Source organism: Anomaloglossus baeobatrachus, chromosome 4 (genome assembly GCF_048569485.1).
Source record: "Anomaloglossus baeobatrachus isolate aAnoBae1 chromosome 4, aAnoBae1.hap1, whole genome shotgun sequence".
NCBI classification, from domain to species: domain Eukaryota; kingdom Metazoa; phylum Chordata; class Amphibia; order Anura; family Aromobatidae; genus Anomaloglossus; species Anomaloglossus baeobatrachus.
In genome coordinates, this window is record NC_134356.1 from 608,208,286 (window position 1) to 608,220,531 (window position 12,246).

At 50.3% G+C, this 12,246-nt stretch overlaps 1 protein-coding gene across 1 annotated transcript in view; it reads right to left on the reverse strand.

Annotated features, from left to right (window-relative positions):
* Positions 1-12,246, reverse strand: part of GPAT2 (glycerol-3-phosphate acyltransferase 2, mitochondrial) — a 277,049-nt gene that overhangs the window by 89,855 nt on the left and 174,948 nt on the right. Inside the window, exon 14 of the mRNA XM_075346194.1 lies at positions 11,972-12,042. Coding sequence (XP_075202309.1) covers positions 11,972-12,042 — 71 coding nt within the window. The remainder of the gene's footprint in view (positions 1-11,971; positions 12,043-12,246) is intronic.

The window sequence follows — 12,246 nt, forward strand, 5'->3', positions numbered from 1 at the left end:
GTGACCTTGTTCCTGAAGAGGAACGGAAGTCACCACTCCTTCCGCCTTTAGAGCGGTCACCGCCTGCAGCAGAGCATCGGCTCGGTCGGGCGGTGGGGAAGTTCTGAAGAAACGAGTTGGAGGACGAGAGACGAATTCTATCCTGTACCCGTGAGACAGAATGTCCCTCACCCAACGGTCTTTGACCTGTGACAGCCAAATGCCGCCAAAGCGGGAGAGCCTGCCACCGACCGAGGATGCGGAGAGAGGAGGCTGAAAGTCATGAGGAAGCCGTCTTGGTAACGGTTCTTCCTGCTGTCTTTTTTGGGCGTGACTGCGTCCGCCAAGAATCTGAGCCTCTCTGATCCTTTTGAGTCCTCTTGGACGAGGAGAATTGGGACCTGCCTGAGCCTCGAAAGGACCGAAAACCAGACTGACCCCTCCTTTGTTGGGGCTTGTTTTGTCTGTGTTGAGGTAAGGATGAGTCCTTACCCTTGGAGTGTTTAATGATTTCATCCAAACGCTCCCCAAACAATCGGTCACGAGAAAAGGGCAAACTGGTTAAGCACTTCTTGGAAGCAGAATCTGCTTTCCATTCTCTCAACCACAGGGCTCTGCGCAAAACCACGGAGTTGGCTGACGCCACCGCCGTACGGCTCGTAGAGTCCAGGACAGCATTAATCGCGTAAGACGCGAATGCAGACATTTGAGAGGTCAATGGTGCCACCTGCGGGGCAGATGTACGTGTGACCGAGTCGACCTGTATAAGCCCAGCTGAAATAGCTTGGAGTGCCCATACGGCTGCGAAAGCTGGCGCCAATGACGCTCCAATAGCTTCATAGATGGATTTCAGCCAGAGCTCCATCTGCCTGTCAGTGGCATCTTTAAGTGCCGCTCCATCTTCTACTGCAACTAAGGATCTAGCTGCAAGCCTCGAGATTGGAGGGTCCACCTTGGGACACTGGGTCCAACCCTTGACCACATCAGGGGGAAAAGGATAGCGTGTATCTTTAAGCCGTTTAGAAAACCGCTTCTCAGGATAAGCGTGGTGTTTCTGGATTGCATCTCTAAAGTCAGCGTGGTCCAGAAAAGTGCTTAATTTACGCTTGGGATATCTGAAATGGAATTTCTCCTGCTGTGAAGCTGCCTCCTCCTGAGTAGGAGCTGGCGGAGAAATATCTAACATCCTATTGATGGACGCTATAAGATCATTCACTATGGCGTCACCATCCGGTGTATCCAGATTGAGGGCGGACCCAGGATCAGAATCTTGATCAGTTACATCCGCCTCATCACCCATAGATCCGTCCCGCTGGGACCCTGACCAGTGAGACGAAGTTGAGGGCCCCTCATAACGAGCCCGCTTAGGTTGTCTGGGACTGTCGTCCGAGTCAGAATCGTCACCCTGGGGTGCATGTGACACCCCCGGAGCTTGGAAGTGTTCCAGCTGAGGGGGACCAGGGAGCAATGATGCCACAGTGTCCATGGTCTGAGTTACTGGTCTAGACTGCAATGTTTCAAGAATCCTTGACATGGTCATAGACAATCTGTCAGCAAAAGCTGCAAACTCCGTTCCTGTCACCTGGACAGCATTCACAGGTGGTACACCCTGGGTCACGTCCAGCAGAGGCCCCGGCTGTGCAAGTTGCACAGGGGCCGAGCACTGCACACAATGGGGGTCAGTGGAACCTGCCGGTAGAGCAGCCCCACATGCGGTACAGGCAGCATATAATGTCTGTGCCTTGGCACCCTTGCGTTTTGCGGACGACATGCTGTTGCCTCCTTGTAATCTAGGAGGGTATATAGCCGAGAATCACCATCGACCGTACAGTACAAAGTATTTGCAACACAAAATACTCAGTATACAAACGGCACAAGTGGGGGTGAGCCCTTGAGGGCTGCTTACCGCCCGCTGAACAGCGGGTATGAGGCCGTAGAATCCCGTGTCTGGGTCTCCCCGTCTCCCCTCTGCAGCTCAGCGTGCAGGCAGGAATGGCTGCCGGCGTTCTGTGAAGAGGGGCGGACCGTGGGCGTGCCACAAACAAAGAGCGGGAAACTGCGTCCTACTGTGCCTGGTGTGAGGGCTGGAGTATGTAAAAAAGACTCCAGCCCTCAGCGCTGATGCTCTGTACAGCGTCCCGCCCTCCTCCTGACTGGCAGGTGCGGAGGCGGGAACGAACGAACTAGGCCGCAAAAGCCGGGGACTGTAGTAATAAGCGCGGCCGTGATATATGCACGGCCAGCGCGGAAGTCCCCGGCGCACCACAAGTCCCAGCCGCGTCGCAGTCCCAGCGGCCGGCGCGACCGTTCTCCCTGAGTCTACCCACTCAGCTAAGCTGAAGTGAGGAAATGGCACAAGCGCAGCAGCGCTGTTGTCCCCGGCGCACTAACACACCCAGCCATGCTGCGGTGTGCGCGCGTATGCACGGGGACACAGAGTACCTTGACGGAGCAGGGCCATGTCCCTGACGATACTCAGCTCCATATCCAGCGGCTTCTCCAGGGGCTGCGGATGGAGCACGGTCTCTGTGCCTGGAGACCGGTAAAATCCCACTTCGCCCAGAGCCCTAATGGGGATGGGGAAGGAATCAGCATGTGGGCTCCAGCCTCCGTACCCGCAATGGGTACCTCAACCTTAACAAGCACCACCGACAAAAAGTGGGGTGAGAAGGGAGCATGCTGGGGACCCTTGTATGGGTCCTCTTTTCTTCCATCCGACATAGTCAGCAGCTGCTGCTGACTAAACAGTGGAGCTATGCGTGCGTGTCTGACCTCCTTCGCACAAAGCAAAAAACTGAAGGACCCGTGCTCCCACGGGGGGGTGTATAGCCAGAAGGGGAGGGGCCTTACACTTTTAAGTGTAGTACTTTGTGCGGCCTCCGGAGGCAGTAGCTATACACCCAATTGTCTGGGTCTCCCAATTAGGAGCGAAAAAGAAATGGAATTTCTCCTGCTGTGAAGCTGCCTCCTCCGCAGGAGGAGCTGGCGGGGAAATATCTAACATCCTATTGATGGACGCTATAAGATCATTCACTATGGCGTCACCATCCGGTGTATCCAGATTGAGAGCGGTCCCAGGATCAGAATCTTGATCAGTTACATCCGCCTCATCACCCATAGATTCGTCCCGCTGGGATCCTGACCAGTGAGACGAAGTTGAGGGCCCCTCATAACGAGCCCGCTTAGGTTGTCTGGGACTGTTGTCTGAGTCAGAATCGTCACCCTGGGGTGCATGTGACACCCCCGGAGCTTGGAAGTGTTCCAGCTGAGGGGGACCAGGGAGCAATGATGCCACAGTGTCCATGGTCTGAGTTACTGGTCTAGACTGCAATGTTTCAAGAATCTTTGACATGGTCATAGACAATCTGTCAGCAAAAGCTGCAAACTCCGTTCCTGTCACCTGGACAGCATTCACAGGTGGTACACTCTGGGTCACGTCCAGCAGAGGCCCCGGCTGTGCAAGTTGCACAGGGGCCGAGCACTGCACACAATGGGGGTCAGTGGAACCTGCCGGTAGAGCAGCCCCACATGCGGTACAGGCAGCATATAATGTCTGTGCCTTGGCACCCTTGCGTTTTGCGGACGACATGCTGTTGCCTCCTTGTAATCTAGGAGGGTATATAGCCGAGAATCACCAGCGACCGTACAGTACAAAGTATTTGCAAACACAAAATACTCAGTATACAAACGGCACAAGTGGGGGTGAGCCCTTGAGGGCTGCTTACCGCCCGCTGAACAGCGGGTATGAGGCCGTAGAATCCCGTGTCTGGGTCTCCCCGTCTCCCCTCTGCAGCTCAGCGTGCAGGCAGGAATGGCTGCCGGCGTTCTGTGAAGAGGGGCGGACCGTGGGCGTGCCACAAACAAAGTGCGGGAAACTGCGTCCTACTGTGCCTGGTGTGAGGGCTGGAGTATGTAAAAAAGACTCCAGCCCTCAGCGCTGATGCTCTGTACAGCGTCCCGCCCTCCTCCTGACTGGCAGGTGCGGAGGCGGGAACGAACGAACTAGGCCGCAAAAGCCGGGGACTGTAGTAATAAGCGCGGCCGTGATATATGCACGGTCAGCGCGGAAGTCCCCGGCGCACCACAAGTCCCAGCCGCGTCGCAGTCCCAGCGGCCGGCGCGACCGTTCTCCTTGAGTCTTCCCACTCAGCTAAGCTGAAGTGAGGAAATGGCACAAGCGCAGCAGCGCTGTTGTCCCCGGCGCACTAACACACCCAGCAATGCTGCGGTGTGCGCGCGTATGCACGGGGACACAGAGTACCTTGACGGAGCAGGGCCATGTCCCTGACGATACTCAGCTCCATATCCAGCGGCTTCTCCAGGGGCTGCGGATGGAGCACGGTCTCAGTGCCTGGAGACCGGTAAAATCCCACTTCGCCCAGAGCCCTAATGGGGATGGGGAAGGAATCAGCATGTGGGCTCCAGCCTCCGTACCCGCAATGGGTACCTCAACCTTAACAAGCACCACCGACAGAAAGTGGGGTGAGAAGGGAGCATGCTGGGGGCCCTGTATGGGCCCTCTTTTCTTCCATCCGACATAGTCAGCAGCTGCTGCTGACTAAATAGTGGAGCTATGCGTGCGTGTCTGACCTCCTTCGCACAAAGCAAAAACTGAGGGACCCGTGCTCCCACGGGGGGGTGTATAGCCAGAAGGGGAGGGGCCTTACACTTTTAAGTGTAGTACTTTGTGCGGCCTCCGGAGGCAGTAGCTATACACCCAATTGTCTGGGTCTCCCAATTAGGAGCGAAAAAGAAAAGTCGCTTTACACATTCAGCAGATCATAGCATTCACATACAGTACATACGGTATATGCAGCAGACCATAGTACTGATATACAGTATATAATATATGCAGCAGACCATAGTACTGATATACAGTATATAATATATGCAGCAGACCATAGTACTGATATACAGTATATACAAGTGCTCCTCAATAAATTAGAATATCCTCATAAACTAAACTTTTTTTCAGTTATTCAAAATAAAAAGATGAAAACACGTATTATATAGTCATTAAACACAGAGGGATCTATTCCTATTTATTATATATAGTCATTACACACAGAGGGATCTATTCCTATATATTATATAGAGTCATTACACACAGAGAGATTTATTCCTATATATTATATAGAGTCATTACACACAGAGGGATCTATTCCTATATATTATATAGTCATTACACACAGAAGGATTATTCCTATATATTATATAGAGTCATTACACACAGAAGGATTATTCCTATATATTATATAGAGTCATTACACACAGAAGGATCTATTTCTATATATTATAGAGTCATTAAACACAGAGGGATCTATTCCTATAACACACAGAAGGATTATTTCTATATATTATTTAGAGTCATTACACAAAGAGGGATCTATTCCTATATATTATAGTCATTACACACAGAGGGATCTATTCCTATATGTTATATAGAGTCATTACACACAAAGTGATCTAATTATATATTATATAGAGTCATTACACACAGAAGGATCTATTCCTACATATTATATAGAGTTATTACACACAGAGGGATCTATTTCTATATATTATATAGAGTCAATACACACAGAGTGATCTATTTCAAGTGTTTATTTCTGTTAATGTTGATGTGATTATTGCTTACAGCCAATGAAAACCCAAAAGTCATTATCTCAGTAAATTAGAATAATTACCACAAAACACCTGCAAAGGCTTCCTAAGTGTTTAAAATGGTCCCTTAGGGTATGTGCGCACGTTGCTTTTTACCTGCTTTTTTGCTGCTTTTTCTTCTGCGCTGTTTAATGCCAAAATGGATGTGTTCTTCTATTCAAGCAAAGTCTATGGGAATTTGGGTTTCTTGCTCACACTATGTTGTTCAAACTGCTGCCTTTTTGTGGCAGAACTTTGGTCAAAAACTCAGCTTTGCAATGCAAAACCCAAATGGCAAAAACAATTGACATGTTGCTAATTTGAAAAGCTGAGTTTTTGACCAAAGTTCTGCCACAAAAAGGCAGCATTTTGAACAACATAGTGTGAACAAGAAACCCAAATTCCCATAGACTTTGCTTGAATAGAAGAACACATCCATTTTGGCATTAAACAGCGCAGAAGAAAAAGCAGCAAAAAAGCAGGTAAAAAGCAGGTAAAAAGCAACGTGCGCACATACCCTTAGTCTGGTTCAGTAGGTTACACAATCATGGGGAAGACTGCTGACTTGACAGAAGTCCAGAAGGCAGTTATTGACATACTCTACAAGGAGGGTAAGCCACAAAAGTTCATTGCTAAAGAAGCTGGCTCTTCACAGAGTGCTGTATCCAAGCATATTAATGGAAGGTTTAGTGGAAGGAAAAAGTGTGGTAGAAAAAGGTGCACAAGCAACCGGGATAACGGCAGCTTTGATAGGATTGTTAAGAAAAGACCATTCAAAAATTGTGAGGGAGATTTACAAGCTGTGGACTGCTGCTGGTGTCAGTGCTTCAAGAGCCACCACACACAGACGTATCCAGGACATGGGCTACAAGTGTCACACTCCTTGTGTCAAGCCACTCATGACCAATAGACAACACCAAAAGCATCTTACCTGGGCCAAGGAGAAAAAGAACTGGACTATTCTCAATGGTCCAAGGGGTTGTTTTCAGATGAAAGTAAATTTGCATTTCATTTGGAAATCGCAGTCCCAGAGTCTGGAGGAAGAGTGGAGAGGCCACAATCCAAGCTGCTTGAGGTCTAGTGTGAGGTTTCCACAATCAGTGATGGTTTGGGGAGCCATGTCATCTGCTGGTGTAGCTCCACTGTGTTTTATTAAGACCAAAGTCAGCGCAGCCATCTACCAGGAAATTTTACAGCACTTCATGCTTCCTTCTGCCGACAAGCTTTTTGGAGATGGAAATTTCATTTTCCAGCAGGACTTAGCCCCTGTCCACACTGCCAAAAGTACCAATACCTGGTGTAATAACCACAGTATCACTGTGCTTGATTGGCCAGCAAACTCGCCTGACCTAAACCTCATAGAGAATCTATGAGGTATTGTCAAGATGAAGATGAGAGACACCAGACCCAACAATGCAGACGAGCTGAAGGCTGCTATCAAAGCAACCTGGGCTTCCATAACACCTCAGCAGTGCCACAGGCTGATCGCCTCCATGCCACGCCGCATTGATGAAGTAATTCATGTAAAAGGAGCCCCGACCAAGTATTGAGGCATTTACTGTACAGACTTTTCAGTAGGCGCCAACATTTCTGAGTTTAGAATAATTTTGTCAGTTGATCTTATATAATATTCTAATTTTCTGAGATAATGACTTTTGGTTTTTCACTGGCTGTAAGCCATAATCATCAACATTAACAGAAATAAACACTTGAAATAGATCCCTCTGTGTGTAATGATTCTATATAATATATAGGAATAGATCACTCTGTGTGTAAGGACTCTATATAATATATAGGAATAGTCCCTCTGTGTGTAATGACTATATATAATGTATAGAAATAGATCACTCTGTCTGTAATGACTCTATATACCATATTTTTCGGACCATAAGACGCACTTTTTTCCCCCAAATGTTGGGGGAAAGTGGGGGGTGCGTCTTATGGTCTGACTATAGGGCTGCGGCCGGGAATGAGGGTGCTGCAGTGGAGCGGGTCATTGGGGGCACGAGCAGGCTTGTAGCAGCCTGCCGTGACCACGTGGGCCCGCTCATTACATATGCACGCCCATCCTCCCGCCCATATCTCAGCGCTGAAGCCGGTGCGCGCATAGTAAACAGCCGGCCATGATCACCCCTGGCAACTACAGCTTGGAGTGATCATGTGCGGCTGTATTCACTGCCCCCCGTGTATCATCATCAGCGCGGGGGGCAGTTAACCAGTATGGCATACTCACTGTTCCCGTGCAGCTCCGCGATGTCCTCCTGTCTGTGCCGGTCAGCTGATCTGTGCAGAGAGCGGTGAGCACAGCGATGACGTCATCGCTGCGCGCGCTGCTAGTCAAGCAGGTCAGCTGACTGGCAGAGGGGAGGACATCGCGATGCTGCAGGGAAGTGACCGGTGACGGCTCCACACTCCAGCGGCGCTGTTGCCGCCACAGACAGGGGGAGAAGCAATGCTGCATGGAGCGAGGAAAGGTGAGTATAAACGGGTTTTTGTTTTTTTTTGTGTGTGATACAGAATACATGCCATATACCAGGATGGGGTTATTTATCAGGATGGGGGTATATAGCAGGATGGGTGTATATAGCAGAATGGGGCCATATAGCAGGATGGGTGTATATAGCAGGATGGGTGTATATAGCAGAATGGGGCCATATAGCAGGATGGGTGTATATAGAAGGATGGGTGTATATAGCAGGATGGGTGTATATAGCAGAATGGGGCCATATAGCAGGATGGGTGTATATAGCAGAATGGGGCCATATAGCAGGATGGGTGTATATAGCAGGATGGGTGTATATAGCAGAATGGGGCCATATAGCAAAATGGGTGTATAGAGCAAAATGGGTGTATATAGCAGGATGGGGCCATACAGCAGGATGGATGGGGTATATAGCAGGATGAGAATATATAACAGGATGGCAGCATATATCAGGATGGGGGCATATAGCAGGATGGCAGTATATAGCAAGATAAGGGCATATACCAGGATGGGGTACATATACAAGGCAGGAGGATCATTACCAGGATGGGGTACCTTAGCAGAGAATTTAGGGACATTACCCCCATAACAGTGTCAGCAGAAGATCCTTGCCCCATAACAGTGTGTCATGACCACATTTTTTGCTTAAAAATTTTCCTATTTTCCCCCTCTAAAACCAGGGTGCGTCTTATGGTCCGGTGCGTCTTATAGTCTAAAAAATACGGTAATATATGTGTCTCCCTTTTTGTATTGATAAATTAACTTTTTGATGATATTCTACTTTAGTGAGATGCACCTGTATATATATTACTACAGACCAAAAGTTTGGACACGCCTTCTCATTCAAAGAGTTTTCTTTATTTTCAGGACTCTGAAAATTGTAGATTCACATTGAAGGCAGCAAAACTATGAATTAACACATGTGGAATGAAATACTTAAAATGTGAAACAACTGAAAATATGTATTATATTCTAGGTTCTTCAAAGTAGCCACCTTTTGCTTTCATTACTGCTTTGCACACTCTTGGCATTCTCTTGATGAGCTTAAAGAGGTAGTCACCGGAAATGGTTTTCCAACAGTCTTGAAGGAGTTCCCAGAGATGCTTAGCACTTGTGGGCTCTTTTGCCTTCACTCTGCGGTCCAGCTCACCCCAAACCATCTCGATTGGGTTCAGGTCTGGTGACTGTGGAGGCCAGGTCATCTGGCGTAGCACCCCATCACTCTCCTTCTTAGTCAAATAGCCCTTACACAGCCTGGAGGTGTGTTTGGGGTCATTGTCCTGTTGAAAAGTAAATGATGGTTCAACTAAACGCAAACCGGATGGAATAGCACGCTGCTGCAAGATGCTGGGGTAGCCATGCTGGTTCTGTATGCCTTCAATTTTGAATAAATCCCCAACAGTGTCACCAGCAAAGCACCCCCATACCATCACACCTCCTCCTCCATGCTTCATGGTAGGAACCAGCCATGTAGAGTCCATTCATTCACGTTTTCTACAAAGACACGGTGGTTGGATCCAAAGATCTCAAATTTGGACTCATCAGACCAAAGCACAGATTTCCACTGGTCTAATGTCCATTCCTTGTGTTCTTTATCTCAAACAAGTCTCTTCTGCTTGTTGCCTGTCCTTAGCAGTGGTTTTCTAGCAGCTATTTTACCATGAAGGCCTGCTGCACAAAGTCTACTCTTAACAGTTGTTCTAAAGGTAAGAAGGGGTGTCCAAACTTTTGGTCTGTGTATATATATACCCCCACACATACATACACACATTTTATATATATATATCTATATATATATATATATATTATATATATATATACACATTATATACTAGAAGGTGGCCCGATTCTACGCATCGGGTATTCTAGAATTTACGTATTGTGTAGTTAATGTATGATTTTTGTTATATATATAGATGTTGCTGAGTGTAGTTGGGTGTGGCGGGGAGTGAGAGCGGTGTTGTTAGTGTGTTGCATTGTTTGTGGAGTGCTGTGTGTCTGTAGCGTTGTGTGTGTGTGGTGCTGTGTGTGTTGCGCGGTTTGTGTGGGTGTGGAGTGCGTGTGTGTGTTTTGGTGGGAGGTATGTTTTGTGCAGTGTGTGTGTTGTGCGGTATGTGCGTATATTTGTGTGTGCCACGGTGTTTGTGTGTTGGGTGTTGTGTTTGTGTGGCGTTGTCTGTGTGTGTGGGTGTCTGTGTAGGGCGGTGTTTGTGGTTCCCAGTGTGTGTGGTGTGTTGTGCGGTGCGTGCGTGGCGGTGTGTGTGTGTTTTGGGGGGAGGTGTGCACCCATCGTGCTCCATCCCCCATGCTGCGCACCCCCTATCGTGCTCCATCCCCCAAGCTGCGCACCCCCCATCCTGCTCCATTCCCCATGCTGCGCATCCCCCATCCTGCTCCATTCCCCATGCTGCGCACCCCCCATCCTGCTCCATCCCCCATGCTGCGCACCCCCCATCCTGCTCCATCCCCCATGCTGCGCACCCCCCATCGTGCTCCATCCCCCATGCTACGCACCCCCCATCGTGCTCCATCCCCCATGCTGCGCACCCCCCATCGTGCTCCATCCCCCATTCTGAGCACCCCCCATCGTGCTCCATCCCCCACGCTGCACCCCCCATCGTGCTCCATCCCCCACGTTGCACCCTCCATCGTGCTCCACCCCCCATGCTGCACTCCGCATCGTGCTCCATCCCCCATGCTATGCACCCCCCATCGTGCTCCATCCCCCATGCTACGCACCCCCCCATCGTGCTCCATCCCCCATGCTACGCACCCCCCATCGTGTTTCATCCCTCCATTCTGGGCACCCCCCATCGTGGTCCAACCCCCATGCTGCACTCCCCATCGTGCTCCATCCCCCATGCTGCACACCCCCCATCGTGTTTCATCCCCCCATTCTGGGCACACCCCCCAACGTGGTCCACCCCCCATGCTGCACCCCCCATCGTGGTCCATCCCCCATGCTGCGCACCCCCCCATCGTGCTCCATCCCCCATGCTACGCACCCCCCATCGTGTTTCATCCCCCCATTCTGGGCACCCCCCATCGTGGTCCAACCCCCATGCTGCACTCCCCATCGTGCTCCATCCCCCATGCTGCACACCCCCCATCGTGTTTCATCCTCCCATTCTGGGCACCCCCCCCATCGTGGTCCACCCCCCATGCTGCACCCCCCATCGTGGTCCATCCCCCATGATGCACTCCCCATCGTGCTCCATCCCCCATGCTGCGAACCCCTCAGAGAGGAGTATAATAGGAGGAGTATAATAGGAGTATAATGGGAGGAGTAGTCCTGGGGAAAGAGTATAATGGGAGGAGTAGTCCTGGGGGGTGGTGTACAGGTGCCCAACGTGTGCGGGGGGGGCGTGGCCTAGCGGGCATCGTGTGCGGGGGCGTGGCCTCGCGGGCATCGCGTGCGGGGGCGTGGCCTAGCGGCATCGTGAGGGGCGTGGCCTAGCGGGCATCACGTGCGGGGCGTGGCCTAGCGGGCATCGCGTGCGGGGGGCATGGCCTAGCGGGCATCGCGTGCGGGGGGCGGGGCCTAGCGGGCATCGCGTGCGGGGCGGGCCTGGCTAAACGGTTAATCCATGCGGGGGGCGGGGCCGAGCGGCCAATCCGTGTGGAGGGCCAGGGGCCAGGCCAATCCGACGGTTGTCACTGTAAGGACACAATTTTGGAGCAAGACAGACAGACAGACGGAATAAGGCAATTAGAGAGATATATATATATATATATATATATATACATACATACACACACACATATTACACACACAACCATGGAGGAATGGACTGGACCCTGAACTAAGTCTCTAACTCCTGGCATGAATCCTGTGCACGTTTTGTATGAGATCCACAGTATACTCACAGCTCTGTACTTATGGAGAAGAAGTGCTGAAATAATGTGGGAAGGCATGACGGCTGTACAAGACACGGCAGCTGAAAGACAGAAAGCGGAGGGTTAAATGGCACGTGCCGCAGGGGCTTCCTTCCCCATTCATTGTTTCAGTGAGTAATACATAGTTGTGATCACAGATGTAAGCAGTGATTATGCAGCGACCGCATACACAATAACAACCTGTCACTCTCATACTCCGAGGGAGAGTTATCACCGGCTGAAGGAAACCTGAAGGAATACCCAAT